We start from the raw sequence: 16,795 nt of genomic DNA, 5'->3' as shown, positions 1-16,795 counted from the left end.
AAAATAGGGCATTGGTATAAGTAGGAATGATTTCATGCGATTAACTCAAAAAAATTAATCCCGATTTACAGTTAAACAATAGAATATAATTGAAATGTATTAAATATTTTTGGATTTTTTTCCTACATTTTCAAATATATTGATTTCATTTACAACACAGAATACAAAGTGTACAGTGCTCACTTTATTTTTTTTATTACAAATATTTGCACTGTAAAATGATAAACAAAATATATTGAAAAATAGTATTCACCTCATACAATACAGTAATGCAATCTCTTTATTGTGAAAGTGTAACTTACAAATGTAGTTTTTTTTTAAAGTACTTTCATTCAAAAATAAAACAATATAAAACTTTAGAGCCTACAAGTCCACTCAGTCCTACTCTTTTGTTCAGTCAGTCACTCAAACAAGTTTGTTTACATTTACAGGAGATAATGCTGCTGGCTTCTTATTTACAATGTCACCTGTAAGTGAGAACAGGCGTTTGCAAGGCACTTTTGTAGCTGGCATTGCAAGATATTTACATGCCAGATATGCTAAACTTTCTGTGCCCCTTCATGCTTCAGCCACCATTCCAGAGGACATGCTTCCATGCTGATGATGTTTGTTAAAAAAATAATGCATTAATTAAATTTATGACTGAACTCCTTGGGGGTAGAATAGTATGTCTTCTGTTCTGTTTTACCCACATTCAGTCATATATTTCATGTTATAGCAGTTTGCAGCTTTGACAAAACACAAAACACAAAGAAGGTACCAATGTGAGATTTCTAAAGATAGCTACAGCACTTGACCAAAGGTTTAAGAATCTGAAGTGCCTCCCAAAATCTGAGAAGAATGAGGTGTGGAGCATGGTTTCGGAAGTCTTAAAAGAGCAACACTTCGATGTGGAAACTACAGAATGCGAACCACCAAAAAAAAAAAAATCAACCTTCTGCTGATGATATCTGACTCGGATGATGAAAGTGAACATGCGTTGGTCTGCACTACTTTGGATCGTTATCGAGAGAACCTTTCATTAGCATGGATGCATGTCCTTTGGAATGGTGGTTGAAGCATGAAGGGACATATGAATCTTTAATGCATCTGGCACGTAAATATCTTGCGATGCTGGTTACAATAGTGACATGTGAACACCTGTTTTCACTTTCAGGGGACATTGTAAACAAAAGCAGGCAGTATTATCTCCTGCAAATGTAAACAAACTTGTTTGTCTGACTGACTCACTGAACAAGTAGGACTGAGTGGACTTGTAGGCTCTAAAGTTTTACATTGTTTTACTTTTGAATGCAGTTATTTTTTGTACATAATTCTACATTTGTAAATTCAATTTTCATGATAAAAAGATTGAGGTGAATTGAAAAAATACAATTTGTTTTTTTTTACAGCACAAATATTTGTAATAAAAAATAAATATAAAATGAGCACTGTACACTGTGTTCTGTGTTGTAATTGAAATCAATATATTTGAAAATGTAGAAAATATCCAAAAATATTTAAATACATGGTATTCTATTATTGTTTAACAGTTTGATTAATCATGCAGTTAATCACAATTTTTTAAATTGCATGATTAATTGCAATTAATTTTTTAATTGCTTGACGACCCTACTATATTTTTAAAACTTTCTGTTTATTGATTTTTTTATAATACTTACAGATTATGAACATTGTAAAAGCAAGACTCGTGTAATAGCTGGCATAAAAATACTTCTACAGCATGTTCCAACAGAGAATCTCAGTGTACAAGCATTAATAATTATGACATAACAGCACTCTTATGAGGTTGGTAAAAATTATCTCCATTTCAGCAGTGAGGAAACTGAGGCACTTAGATGTTAAGTGACTTGCTGAAGAGCACAACAGAGGCCTGTGGCAGTGCCAGGAATAGAAACCATTTCTCCTGATTCCCACTTCTGTGACAAGACAATTCTTCTTTTAAAGGGATTTATCACGCATGCAAGATTCAGTGAATATCAGTACTATACTGTATTTTTTCCCCAAGAAGGCTGTGAGATGAAAAAGCATCAAGAAGAATTTATTTTAATACATTTTGACCACAAATCTCTCAATAAATTCATAATCATATTTGAATACAGTATAGTGCAGCACCATACTCTAGGGAATTGTGCCTCTGTGAAAAACTGGAAATGAAGCTTTGAAAGCAGCCACAAGAACATGCTCTTCGCAGAAGTGATTCAGAGACAGAGGCTATGGGCAAGTTGGATTTCTGCCTAAAGACAGTGGTATTATTTCAACTACTCATTTTCCATGTGACTGGGATTTTTTAAAAGCTGTGTTAATTCTATGTTGCAGATAAACTCTTGTTATGGTAGTGCTCTGCTTATTGCTTTTTCTTTTTCTTCTATACATTTTTCTTTTATACTCAGTGCATGTTTAGGTATTATACATTTCTGCAAGTTGATACCTGTTTGTCCTAATATTATGCAAAAACTGAATCAGACGACACAGATAAACATGAGACCATTTTTTAATCTTAACCTTCTTTGAAATCTATTTTTTATTCTTCTTCTTTGCTTTTCTCATATTTTCCCCCTCTACCTGATTATTATACTGTACCATGCATATGCCTTTCTTTCCTTTAATTACTTTTTGTTCTTACTTGTTCATCCACATTTTTACTGCTTGTTGCTAAGCAACATGCATAACATTAGGACATACATTCATTTATCTTTGAACACTTGCTATTTCCCATTTGTACCATTACCCTCCATTACTTTATCCTATTTGATTTCACTCATGATTTCTACATTATTTCAAACCTTTGCCTAGAGAAACTATACTCCTCCTCATTTGTTTTCTTTAATAATTTTTAAATAATCTTTAATATTTGCCTCTGACACTTCATTTTATTACTTAATGCAGTTTGCTTGATGCACAAAAATACACAAAGACAATCCCTGCCCTGAAAAAAATACTGTCTAGTGGACAGAGTTGTCAGGATGCACTTACAAAACTTGGAGAGCAGGGGAATTAAAAACAACAACAACTAATTTCTTGTGGGACAAGTAGAAGTAGGGAATCTTTAGAAGGCATTTGAATAAGAACAGGCAGCAAAAGGATATTTCATGCACAGGCTGGGGTGGAGTCAAGAGCAGAAGAAGAGAATGGGGCTATTAAGGCTGGCACTCCTGGTGCAAAGGATGACACTGGCAACTGAAAGAATGGTTACTCACCTTCTCGTAACTGTTGTTCTTCGAGATGTGTTGCTCATGTCCATTCCAATTAAATAATAAATGGAGATATACCTTTCTCATAGAACTGGAAGGAACCTTGAAAGGTCATTGAGCCCAGTCCCCTGCCTTCACTAGCAGGACCAAGTACTGTCCCTGACAGGTTTCCACCCCTGTCCCTAAATGGCCCGCTCGAGGACTGAACTCTCAACCCTGGGTTTAGTAGGCCAATGATCAAACCACTGAGCTATCCCTCCCCCAAGGGAGGAATACACACATTAGGTGTGTGAGCACCACATGCACGGTCATCAGGAAGTTTTTCCCTTAGCAGCACCCATCGGGTTGGCTCTGGAGCCCCCTGCTGACCTGGCACCTCCTAAGTTCCTTCTTGCCTGCTACTCCAACAGAGGAGAAGGCCGGTGGATTTGGAATGGATATGACCAACATATCTCGAAGAACAACCGTTTCAAGAAGGTGAGTAACTGTTCTTTCTTCTTCGAGCGATTGCTCATATTGATTCCAATTAGGTGACTCCCAAGCCTTACCTAAGCGGTGGGGTCAGAGTTATGGAACTGCTGATTGGAGCACTGCTCTGCCGAAAGTTGCATCATCTCTAGCATGCTGCACGATGGCATAATGAGAAGTGAACGTATGCACCAATGTCCTGCAGATTTCTTGGATTGGGATTTGGGCCAGGAATGCCACTGATGAGGCTTGTGACCTTGTGGAGTGTGCCGTAAGTGTCGGAGCTGGGATTCTGGCTAACTCGTAGCATGTGCGGATGCAGGACATGATCCAGGAAGATATTCTTTGCGATGATACCTGGAGTCCTCTCACCTGGGCAGCCACCGTTACAAATAGCTGGTTCGACTTTCTGAATGGCTTAGTGCATTCATAGTAGAAGGCCAGCGCCCGCCAAACATCCAGAGAGTGCAGCCTCTGCTCACGGTTACTGGCATGAGGCTTACGAAAGAAAACAGGCAGGCATACATCTTGACTCGTGTGAAAATGTGACACAACCTTAGGAAGAAAGGTCGGGTGAGGCCTAAGTTGCATTTTATCCTTGTGGAAGACAATGTAAGGTGGGTCAGAGGTGAGGGCCTTCAACTCAGACACCCTTCTTGCTGAGGTAATGGCGACCAGAAAAGCTACAGTGTCTGATACATAGAGGAGGGAGCAAGTTGCTAGCGGGTCAAACGGGGGCCCCATTCATTTGGAGATGACCAAGTTAAGGTTCCACGCAAGAACTGGCTGCCTAACATGTTTATGGAGGTGGTACAGGTCCTTCAGAAAATGTCTAACCATGGGGTTGGCAAATACGTCCAGAAACTCCTGGGTTGAAGGCTGAGAGAGCAGCGAGATGTACCTTGATGGATGCTGCTGCCAGGCCCTGTTTTAGGTGTAGGAGGTACTCTAGGATGAGTGGTATAGGCACCTGGACTGGAGGGGTATGATGCTGGGCACACCAACAAGTGAACTTTTTCCACTTAGCTAGATAAGTGGCCCTGGTGGATGGTTTGCTGCTGCCAAGTAGGACCTCCCTTACAGGTTCCGAGCACAGAAGTTCCATGGGGTTTAACCATGAAGCTTCCAAGCCATGAAACGGAGAGACTTGAGGTCTGGATAGAGCAGGCGGCCGTGGTCCTGAGTGATCAGGTCAAGGTGGAGTGGCAATGCAATCAGGGCATCTGCTGACAGTTCCAAGAGCGTGGTGTACCAGGGTTGTCAAAGCCATGCCAGGGCCACCAGGATTACCTCTAGTCTGTCCCTGTGGACCTTGAGAAAAACCTTGTGCACCAGAGGGAATAGGGGAAAGGTGTACAACAGGCGGTCTCCCCAGGATAGCAGAAACGTGTCCATGACCGAACCCGTACTGTGATTCTGGAAGGAGCAAAACATCTGACTGATTTGGGGAAACCCCCACTTTTGGAAGATGGAGTGTATGACATCCGGATGCACAGACCACTCGTGATTGCGGAACAATCTGTTGAGGTGGTCTGCCAGGTTGTTCTAAGCCCCTAGGAGACAGGATGTTTCCAGGTGAGTGGAATGGGCTAGGCAGAACTCCCAGAGCCTGAGGGCTTCTCGACACAGGAGGGAGGAACAGGCTTCACCCTGCTTGTTGATGTAAAACATGGCAGGGGTATTGTCCGTCCTCGCTGCCATGCACTGGCCTTTCAGCCGGGCCTAAAAATTTGGCATGCTAAACTGCCCAGAGCTCCTTGCTGTTGATATAAAGAGAGCTTGTCCCAAGACCATAGGCCCTGCATTTGTAGATCTCCCAAATGTGCACCCCAAACAAGAGCTGATGCATCCATTACCAGAGACAAGGAGGACTGGGAGCTGTTGAAGGGGACCATCTGAGGGTCGAGCCACCATTGGAGGGACTTGAGTATGTCCAATTAACTCTGTTCTCTGGGTCGGAGATAAGGCCCAGTCTCTTGAAAGTGGATCTGACGAACTAGACCTCAGATTCCACCGGCTCTCTGGTGTGTCCCCTGAGCAGCCAGTCATCGAGGTAGGGCTACACCTGCACCTGTCTCTTGCAAAGGAAGGCTGCTACGATTGACATGCACTTGGCGAAAACTTGGGGGACTGTTGACAGACCGAATGAGTGCAAAGTAGTTATAAAAATATGCATCTTTCTATCTCCTCCTACAGACATTTCAAATAGCCATTAATGATATTCTTTCCATATTATATCCTCTTTTTGACTATCTATATTAGGATTGGATTCAGTCCACTTCCTCTGCTGCAAGGCTGTGACAGAGGACAGTTGTGGTGACAGAAAGGTGTGGAGGGTGCTGACCTGGAAGACTTTATGACTATAGTCACTGAGGAACAGGGTGACCAGACAGCAAATGTGAAAAATCAGGACGTGGGCACGGGGGTAATAGGAGACTATATAAGAAAAAGAACCAAAAATCGGGACTGTCCCAATCAAATTGGGACATCTGGTCACCCTACTGAGGAATGTGCTGATTCAAAGCATGGTCACAGCAGCTTCTGTTGACAAGACTTCTAAGGATCCTCCACAGTGAAAATCAAAGCTGCTTCCTCGGCTCAATGGAAAGCACAAGAAGGGTAGCCAGTGGTATCCCTAACTGTTCTTTCCCAGGTGCAGCCACACTACAGTGTAAGGGGCCATATTCAAGTCTGCTTCAGTGAACCTTGTCCTTAATTTGTTTCAGAGATCAGTACACAGATGATCTCTTTCAAAACATTTTGAGTTACCTTGTAGTGAAATACACAATAGTGACATTTTGAACAAACAATATATAGTCTGGGAAATGAGGAAAGTGGTCTGTATCCTACGGTATGAATATGTTGCAGGGACTGTTTGACTGCGTGTTTGTTTGAAAAGTGTGACTGTTTGACTGTGTGGCTATTTGTTGCAGGTGGGCCTTGAGTGGTTGATTGGAGGGAAGGCTTTGAGCTGGGGCAACTGCTTCGATCCAGCAGCCTTATAAAAAAAACCCAAAAAAACAGCCAGCTGCAAACTGAGAAGAAGTAAACCGAGGGAGTTTGCCTTCCCACAGAGTTTTTGCCTTTCAGGCTTCTGTGAGCAGCAAATACAACATCTGAAGAGGCTCTTAAAAGGAAGACAATATGGATAGTGAGCGATCAGCTATTGTGACCTGCACAGGATGTGCCATGTTTGTCTTTCTCCCAGAGGATAGAAGCTGGACATGCACAAGTCCATGGGACTGGATCTAATGCATCTGAGGATGCTGAGGGAGTTGGCTGATGTGATTGCAGAGCCATTGGCCATTATCTTAGAAAACTCGTGGTGATCGGGGGAGGTCCTGGATGATTGGAAAAAGGCAAATATAGTGACCATCTTTAAAAAAGGGAAGAAGGAGAATCCAGTGAACTACAAACCTGTCAGCCTCACCTCAGTCCCTGGAAAAATCATGGAACAGGTCCTCAAGGAATCCATTTTGAAGAACTTGGAGGAAAAGAAGGTGATCAGGAACAGTCAACATGGATTCACCAAGGGCAAGTCATGCCTGACCAACCTGAATGCCTTCTATGATGAGATAACTGGCTCTGTGCATATGGGGAAAGTGGTGGACATGATATACCTTGAATTTAGCAAAGACTTTGAAACGGTCTCCCACAGTATTCTTGACAGCAAGTTAAAGAAGTATGAATTGGATGAATGGACTATAAGGTGGACAGAAAGCTGTCTAGATCATCAGGCTCAATGGGTAGGGATCAACAGCTCAATGTCTAGTTGGCAGCCAGTATCAAGCAGAGTGCCCTAGGGGTTGATCCTGTGGCTGGTTTTGTTCAACATCTTCCTTGATTATCTGGATGAAGGGATGGATTGCATCCTCAGCAAGTTCGCAGATGACACTAAGCTGTGGGGAGAGGGAGATACGCTGGAGGGTGGGATAGGGTCCAGAGTGACCTAGACAAAATGGAGGATTGGGCCAAAAGAAATCTGATGAGGTTCAAAGACAAGTACAGAGTCCTGGACGGCGAATCCAATGCACTGCTACAGGCGGGGGACCGACCGACTAAGCAGCAGTTCTGCAGAAAAGGACCTGGGGATTATAATGGATGAGAAACTGGATATGAGTCAACACTGTGCCCTTGTTTCCAAAAAGGCTAGTGGCATAATGGGATGTATTAGTATGACCATTGCCAGCAGATTGAGGAAAGTGATTATTCCCCTCTATACAGCACTGGTGAGGCCACATCTGGAGTATTGTGTCCAGTTTTGGGCCTCTCTCTACAAAAAGGATGTGAATAAATTGGAGAGAGTCCAGAGGAGGGCAATGAAAATGATTAGGGGGCTGGGGCACATGACTTATGAAGAGAGGCTGAGGGAACTGGGCTTATTTAGTCTGTAGAAGAGTGAGGGGGGATTTGATAGCAGCCTTCAACTACCTGAACGTGGGTTCCAAAGAAGCAGGAGCTAGGCTGCTCTCAGTGGTGGCAGATGACAGAATAAGGAGCAATGGTCTCAAGTTGTAGTGTGAGAGGTCTAGGTTGGATATTAGGAAAAACTATTTCAATAGGAGGGTGGTGAAGCATTGGAATGGGTTACCTAGGGAGGTGGCCAAATCTCCATCCTTAGAGGTTTTTAAGGCCCAGCTTCACAAAGCCCTGGCTGGGATGATTTAGTTGGGATTGGTCCTGCTTTGAGCAGGGGGTTGGACTAGAGGACCTCCTTAAGTCTCTTCCAACCCTAATCTTCTATGATTTTATGATTCTACGAATTCCCACTTAATGCAGAGCAGAAAAGCTGATTTAACTATACCTATGAAGAAGGTAAAGCCCCATCTTGGGAAGAACACAGTAGATATTTAAAAGAGCTATGATGTAGTACACAACAGTTCAGGTCAAGAAATGAAGATGTAAATGGTATAGAATTAAATAGCAGGGCTAGGCAAATTCTAAAATAAGCAATGGAATATGTAGGTACTAAATCAGAAGTACGTGCATAATGTATAACCAATGGCATGACTATGCTACAAATTAATCAGAAGACCTGGTTATTACATGGTTTCAATTTACACTGTTGAAAGGATTTTAGACACCTTCCATACCCACACTACTGATTGAAACTGTGTAGTCATCAGGTCTGCAATATTGTGTTTGGATTGTGGGCAGGTCCCTGTGTGTTGTCAGGGAATATCATAGCTGAGGGACAGAGCTAAACCTTTCTCAAAGTTCTGTGAAACTATTCAGGATTTAGACTACTAGTATTAAAAAAAAAAATGGAAGAGAGAAATTAGATTACATCCAACCTTAAAAACTCCAAACTTACATAACTTCTCAGCACAGAGAAACATTTGATAGACTAGTACAATTTTTTTCATGACAAGTAAACTTTTCTAAGTCTGGTGCTGAATCAATGATCAGAAGGACTAATTTCTGATCTTTGAGTCTCAGAAGCACTACCTGTCTGCACTCAATAGTTACAATCCCCAGCATTCCTTAGCAGATTTTAAAATGTTTTTTTATGATAGCACATAAGGTAAGATTGTTGTTGTTTTCCTGCACTATGGAAGGATGTGTGTCAGTCAGCACTTGCACAAGAAAATTCACCGCAAGAAGAGAAAACTGGAAAATTTCCAGCCACACAGGCCAATGTTTTAGGAAGTTATGAGAGTATGAAATGAAGGGAACAGGCTTCAAAACAGAATTGTGCTATACTCTCACATACAAGCAATAAATCTAATGCACATCCACTGAAATCAACTTGAAAACAACAACAGAAAATAGGTGTGGGCTGGAGAACAAATTAGCTAATTTATATGCTTGTTAATTAAATGCATCAGTGACCCTTCATTGACCTTTTTCACTAGACTGACTTCAGATAGAGTCCATTTTAAGTGTTTATTATGAGGCTCAGTTTGTCAGTATTAAAAAGGTACCGTAGTTTGAAGGATTTATTAACCTTCCAACGTTTAGAAGCTAGCAATAAAAAGTGCAGACAGCTGATATTCTTTAACACGTGACATCAAAACCAATTTAGATTACATTTAAATTGTTAAAAATTACGAAGTTATGACTTTTCAGCATGCATTCATTATCTGCTTTTATTAAATAACATTCATGGTGAAAAATCCCAGTCACAGCCTATGTATTTACATATAAGCAGAATGAATGCTGCATATATATTTGTATTTGCTAATTTATGTAGAGAAATAACATTGCATTTTGGCATAACATACAGTATATTCACCATATTTATACTAACACCTCTACCCTGATATAACACGAATTCGGATATAACGCGGTAAAGCAGCGCTCCGGCAGGGGTGGGGGGCTGTGCGATCCGACGGATCAAAGCAAGTTCAATATAACACGGTTTCACCTATAACACGGTAAGATTTTTTGGCTCCCAAGGACAGAGTAATAGCGGGGTAGATGTGTACTTGTTAGAATAGCTGGCAGGTAAATACCATTAGAAGGAAGGAAAGAATTTGCTACAAGTTTGCAATTTAGAAGTGTAAGGAAAGCCAGCTCAGTATTTATTAGCTGAATCAACAGATCATGTCGATTACAATAAGCAGGAGGAACCAAAAGCCATCAGTCATGACACCAAGAGTTGCTGAGTCATATTCCATTTTTTAGAGAAAGTGAGTCTGAAATTCCATGATTCCAAAAAATGGTTACCAATACCAGAAGTTCATAATTAAGGAACAAACACAAAATGGGAGACTCTACTATGACAATGCATACATACTAGGAATATACCACATTAAAAACTGAAAATGAGTCTATAATGCAAGACTTATAGATTAATATATTTGCTTTTGTAAGCAGAAATACCCCAGGCAAATTTAGGAGAGTTAGTTATTTCCCACAATTTAGCATTGGTGAGACTGCAACTGGAGTATGGCATTCAGTTTGGTCACAGATCTACAGCAAAGTGACCGAAAGGAGATTGTACATCTTGGAAAAAAAGACTTCTAAGAAAGCCAAGAAAGAATTTGACAGATTTTCCCTACCCGTAAATAAAGGTCCTATAAGTTATCTATTCAACAATGTGGACCAATGAGATTCTCCGAAGGAGCTGGTGCCATCCAGGGTTGCCTTTGCCTATTCTGATTTAGGTGAGATAAAATGCAATCTTTATCTGCATCTGTATGGACCCCAAGTATGCAACTTCACCTTTCAGTTGGGCCACTGCACTTTGAGATGCCACCAGGGCCAGTGCAACCATTTAGGCAAATTAGGTGGCCGCCTAGGACGCCTAGTGGCTGGGGGCACCTAAAAGCCCGCTCAGGCGAGGTGAAGTGAAGGTGAGCTGGGGCACGGGGAGGGCCGCCCGCAGTAACGAGGGGGGGGCGCACAGGGGAACCGCTCCTGGCCCCAGATCACCTCCACTCTGCCTCCTCCGCTGAACACACAGCCCCCACTCTAATTCTCCTCCAATCGGCGCCACAAGCCTGGGAGGGGAGGAGAATTAGAGCGACGCCGGCGTGCTCAGCAGAGGAGGCGGAGCCGAGGTGAGCTGGGGCAGGCTCCCCAGGCGGGGTTAACTTCCGGGGGGGGGGGGAGAGGAGTGTGTCTCCACGGGCAGAGTTAGCTACTGCAGGTAGGGGGTGTCTCCCTGGGCAGGGTTAGCTGCAAAGGGGGAGGGTAGCTGCTGAGCGGGGCGGGGCTCCCTGGGCGAGGAGGCTGGGTTAGCTGCCGTGGGGGGGGCGGGGTTAGCTGGGTGTGGGGTGTGTGGCGCAAGGTGGAGGTTTCACCTAGGGCGCGAAACTTCCTTGCACTGGCCCTGGATGCCACCTATCTCCAGAATCCTGACAACATCCTTTCAAGAGGCAGACACACAAGTCACTGATTTTGAAGTCTGCCAATCCAGCTGGGCTTCCCGTTTGGTTGGTTTAGGAAGCAGTTTCTAGATTAATTCTTTCCTAGCTCTTAAAAGACTCAAAATAGCTTAACTAAACTTTGTGAACATTTGACTGATAACTCAGACATCTTTTTTGAGGAGGAGGGGACCCTACACAATATTACATTGCTAACAGGTCTTTGTGGATTCCAGAATGTTTGTTCAGAGAAATGTACAGACAGGCAAAAATCTCCCTTTCTGCTTCTGAGTCATTCAGCAACCTGGACATCTGGAGAAATGTGCTCTAAGCACCAGTGCTGCTGCCCACTGGCCCTTAATATTAACAGAGAAGCAAAAAATTCCACAGTGAAACAACAGTCATCACCCCTTTGTGAAAGGAAGCATGTGTTGACAGTGACATCATCTCTATAGTACCTTGTAAATGCATGTAAGGAACAAAGGGAGGGGGCTGTACATAATTTCAAGCAGAAGCTCCACTCCTCCTAATTCTGCCTAATAAGCAGCCAGAGAGCTGGCAGAATGGACTTTCAAAGTAAAACAAGCTGGATGTCCATCTGCCTAAGTCAGTTTGAGACATGAAGTGTCAGGCAATGACAAACCAATACATCTGTATCTTTTGGGGATCCTGTCAGACTGATAAAAAAAGAGGAGGAAAAAACTGAATTTATCTAAAAGAGTCTGCATTTGATGCACAGAGAAGGTAAAGATTGGAGTGAAGTGAGATTATACAATTCTTAGGTTTAGAACAGAAACTGGACAGGGACATTTCCTATTTAAGAAGGAATGATAAGCCTCATTTGAGAATAAATCCAGGAACTGTAATAAGGAATTTTTCACAAATATAAAGCCCTAACAGAGAACTGAGTAAACCAGACAGGCTGTTACTGTTCAGGAATATGGGCTGCGCCACACCAGATCACACCAGTAATCCATGTTGTCTGGAACCCTGTCTCTTAGTGCTCTGTATCAGTAGGGTTCCAGGCATCCGGTTTTCAACCAGAATGCCCAATCGAAAAGAGACCCTGGTGGCTTCAGTTGGCACTGCCAACCGGGTTGTTAAAAGTCTGGTCGGTGGCACAGCGGGGGGCCAGGGACTAAGGCAAGCTCCCTACCTGCCCTGGCTCTGCGTAGCTCCCGGAAGCGGCCGCCAGGTCCCGGCAGCCCCTAGATGATGGGCGACAAACAAGGAGGCTCCACATGCTGCCCCCGCCCTGAGGGCTGGCTCCACAGCTCCCACTGACTGGGAACCGTGACCAATGGGAGCTGCGGGGGCAGCGGCTGTGGGCGTGAGGGCAGGGTGCGGAGACCCATGTGTTTAGGGGCTGAAGGAACCTGGCGGGTGCTTCCCGGGAGCTATGGTAAGTGCCGCTGGCACCCTGTACCCTGAACCCTCTCCCACACCCCAACCCCCTGTCCCAGCCTGGAGTTCCCTCCTGCACCCAAACTCCCTCCTGGAGCCCGCACCCTCTAACCCCCTGTCCCAGCCCCCTCCTACACCCAAAACTCCTCACCCTCGGCCCCACCCCAGAGTCCACACCCCCAGCTGGATCCCACACCCTCTCCTGCACTCTGAACACCTTGGCCCCTGCCCAGAGCCCCCTCCTGTACTCCAAACCACTCATCTCTGGCCCCACCCCAGAGCCCACACCTCCAGCCAGAGTCCTCACCCCCCTCCCGCACTCCAACCCCCTGCCCCAGCCCAGTGAAAGTGAATGAGGGTTGGACAGAGTGAGTTATGGAGAGGGGGATGGAGCAAGCAGGGGTGTGGCCTCAGAGAAGGGGTGGGGCGGGGGCATGGCCTCGGAGAAGCGGCGAGGCAGGAGTGTTTGGTTTTGTGCGATTAGAAAGTTGGCAGCCCTAAGTATCAGATGCTTCAAAGAAAGGAGCAAGAAACCATATAAGGGACAAGTTACAGAACAATTTATCCATTCAAGGAAGTTTCTTCCTTATCACAGATTGAGGAAGATAGAGGAGGAAGGAAAATGATGACAGTCATAAATTCAAAGGAATAGGATGAAGGAGGGTAAAACAGAAAATTTCAAGATTCCAAAAAGGAATCACTGGCTGGTTGACAGATTGCCTTGACAATTTTTTTTACAACGTAAATAAGAACCCACTATGAATCAATTCACCTTCCACCTTACTGCCACTAGTACACAGATCTGGACTTTAAAGATAGGAGATGCTAGATCCCGATGTAGGCATGACTGAAAGAAATCTAAAATGGAGACAATCAAAGCCTTCTTGTGGAGAGGTCATTTTCGTAAGACACAGACACAAAAAGGGAGCTTGTGTCCACTCTCAAGGATGGTGCTAATGAAAGACCCAGGTCTCACATGGAGTGCCTGTAAATTATCAGAAAAAAGCTTTTCTGAATGAGGGCACTTTGCTGGGCCTTCGATCAAGAGAAAGTGGAATCCTCAGCTACAGGGTTAGCAGAAGATCTTTGTACCAAGTCCACTGAAGCCACATTGAAGTTATGCATGAGAACCATATATCTCCCACATTTTTGAATGCAGTGGGTTAAGGAAAAAAAAAAATCTATAGCAAGAGACAGTTACCAGAACTGGCATGAAACCTGTGGACTTTTTAGTTGGCTCAAATAAAAAATTCAAGGTTTACAGGTCTTCACTTGCAGCACATTAAGTCAAACAGTTCTCATTCACTTGAGTGAATCCTGCCATATCCTGGTCAGCTAATCAACTTGATTTCTGAGGACCCACATCAGAAAAACTACTTATAAGGGAGAGAAATATCTTAGACTGTAAATCTCCATTGGGCAGAGCCAACATTTAGCATGATGAGGCCCCATTCCTGATTTAGGTCTCTGCGTGATATTATAACAGTAATTAAATTCTGGCCAATACACAAGAATCTTTGCTTTGGCGCATAGACTTTTGCTCTTCCAGTGTGAATATCCCAAGACCTGGGCATTGTCTGAATGAATTATGACTGTGAGTCCTGGTACCAGTTGTTGAAGAGATATAGAAACATAGCTCACATCCTTCCCCCTCTAGTTGAAGGATGTGCCACATTCTCTTTTTCAACTACGACCATTTAGCTGGTCAGCTCCCCAAAGTGCTTCTACCATCCAAGCAAGTGTGCTAGTCTCTCTCTTTTGTCTGACGGAAGAGAGATTTTAGGAAGTCTTAGATTTTAAACTTTTGGGATTAACAGAAAGAATTTAGGGTTGTACTGAAACCTCTCTAAGTCATCATGCTATTACTTCAGAATGGAATCCAGTTTTTTGTCTCCTAGATATGAAAGAGAATCTAAGGGTCTAAAGGTTTTTTTTGTTTGTTTATTTTAAATCAATCTGGTCATCTCAGGGCTGAATCAAGGGCAAAATCCTCCATTTGTCAAACTTTTTGAAGGTATTCAGTACAACTTATCAAAGGCTCTAGGAAAGAACATTTTAATTGGCTTCCTCTTATGGCTTCAGAAGCCACATTTTCTAGATTTTGGGGGTGAGTGGCATTCCCTTTTTTTGTCTCCTGAGGGAAATATTCTGATTCTGAAAAATGTAATAAAAACAAAAATACCAGTAAGACAGCAACATGCATACTTTTAAAAAACTTGACAATTTTCTGAATATAAAGATTACTAGAACACATGTACAGTTTGTGTACTTTTACCTATATTTTATTCTTAATTAAAATAAAATACCTAGGACCAAATGAAAGAAGGATAGAGAAAACTGTAATTATCTAGTGCATACTGTACTGTGCTAGTACATACTGACAATGAGTTTAAGCATGTTTATTACACTATGTAATGACTTAATATGTGATGTCAAAAACAAAGTACAAGCCCTTTCACCAATTTTTTTAACTAGGCATTAATTCAATTAAGTGTTGTTAGCATGAAGTATTATGGTATCCTCTTACCAATCATATTGTACTTTCTAAGGCAGCTTTCTCAATTTGCAGCAGAGATACAGAGACAGCAAGCGTCAGAACATAATGTAAACATTAGAGACATATTAGAGAATAATACACTTGTAGAAAGTTGATTTCTAATTCCAAACAGAACAAGAAAGGTTGTTGTTTCGGTTAAAGCACTGGATAAGGATTCAGGAGAGGTGGTTCAATTCTGGACTCTTCCACAGATTTCTTTTGTAACAATGGGCAAGTAATTTAATTTCTCTGTGCCTCTGTCTCCCATCTTTAAAAGTGGGATTATAAGGCTACCCCTCCACCCTTTACCTGTTTTGTCTACTTCGATCATAAACTCTCCAAGGCAAGGACTGTCTTACTGTCTGTTAGTACAGCACCTAGCACAATGAGGGTCTGGATTTTGATTCAGGCTTCTAGGTGCTACTATAATACAAATAAACTGCAACTCTTTAGGTTAATCATTAGGAATAAGTGAAAAATTCCATCCGTAATTGCCTTCTTGAGTCTATACTATACTCTCCTGGGCTAGCAAAATATCTAGGACAGATTACACTTTCAATAAAAGGTACATTTTAGAGGATACTGGTAATCTTTTACCCTAAATGTGGAACTAACTCTAATTTCAATAAAAATGGGAATATTCTGAGGGAGCTAATGGAGTATTTGAAGCCTTCCTAGGGTGACCAGATGTCCCGATTTTACAGGGACAGTCCTGATTTTTGGGTCTTTTTTTTTTTTTTTTTTTTTTTTTTTAAATATAGGCTACTATTATCCCCCACCCCCATTCCCATTTTTCATATTTGCTTCTGGTCACCCTAAGCCTTCCACTCCAGGTCAGTGGTTCAACCTAGTATTGGATGATTGTGACCAACAGTTTTTGCTGTCTAATAATTGCTTAGTAGTCTAAGTAAGATGAGTCTGGTGGTCCGGAGTCTAATTCCCAGTGGACAGAAGCTATATCATACCAACAGCTAATGCAACAGAAAATAATGAACATGCTAGTTGGTAGTCCCAGTAAAAGAGACCATGGACTGAATTGTCATAAGTCTCAAACAATCCTTTCACTCTTAGAGATGATCCCTTTCAGAACTGAGACACTATCAGGGGAAAGAGAGGAAACCCACACTAGTTGTTTATAAATAATAATTCAATCTCCAAAGCTGTCAATTTGGCATATTTTATGAATGCTATATTTATACATTATAAAGGCTATTCTATAGGCTTACCCTATGTGAAGTAAATGGTCTCTAAAATAAGAGAAGGACACAGAAGTAGAAAATATCTAAGCACTTCATTTAAGTAATGTTTTTAGTCCAGGTGTGTAGTTTTCAAAAGTTTAAGGTCCATTTTTTGTAATGGCATATTCCTACATAGGAAGAAAC

General features: G+C 42.4%; 1 protein-coding gene across 3 annotated transcripts in view; it reads right to left on the bottom strand.

The window, feature by feature from the left end:
- Positions 1 to 16,795, bottom strand: part of EFCAB11 (EF-hand calcium binding domain 11) — a 105,237-nt gene that overhangs the window by 59,850 nt on the left and 28,592 nt on the right. Inside the window, exon 6 of one of the 3 annotated variants that reach the window (XM_045013972.1) lies at positions 14,843 to 15,031. The exons of the other annotated variants lie outside the window; for them this stretch is intronic. Within the exon in view, the coding sequence (XP_044869907.1) occupies positions 14,956 to 15,031 (76 nt within the window). The 3' untranslated portion in view covers positions 14,843 to 14,955. Of the gene's footprint in view, positions 1 to 14,842; positions 15,032 to 16,795 lie in introns of those variants that run through there. 3 annotated transcript variants of the gene reach the window in all.

Source organism: Mauremys mutica, chromosome 4 (genome assembly GCF_020497125.1).
Source record: "Mauremys mutica isolate MM-2020 ecotype Southern chromosome 4, ASM2049712v1, whole genome shotgun sequence".
Lineage (NCBI taxonomy): Eukaryota > Metazoa > Chordata > Testudines > Geoemydidae > Mauremys > Mauremys mutica.
The sequence above is the reverse complement of the archived record's forward strand: the minus strand, read 5'-3'. Positions and strand labels throughout refer to the sequence as shown.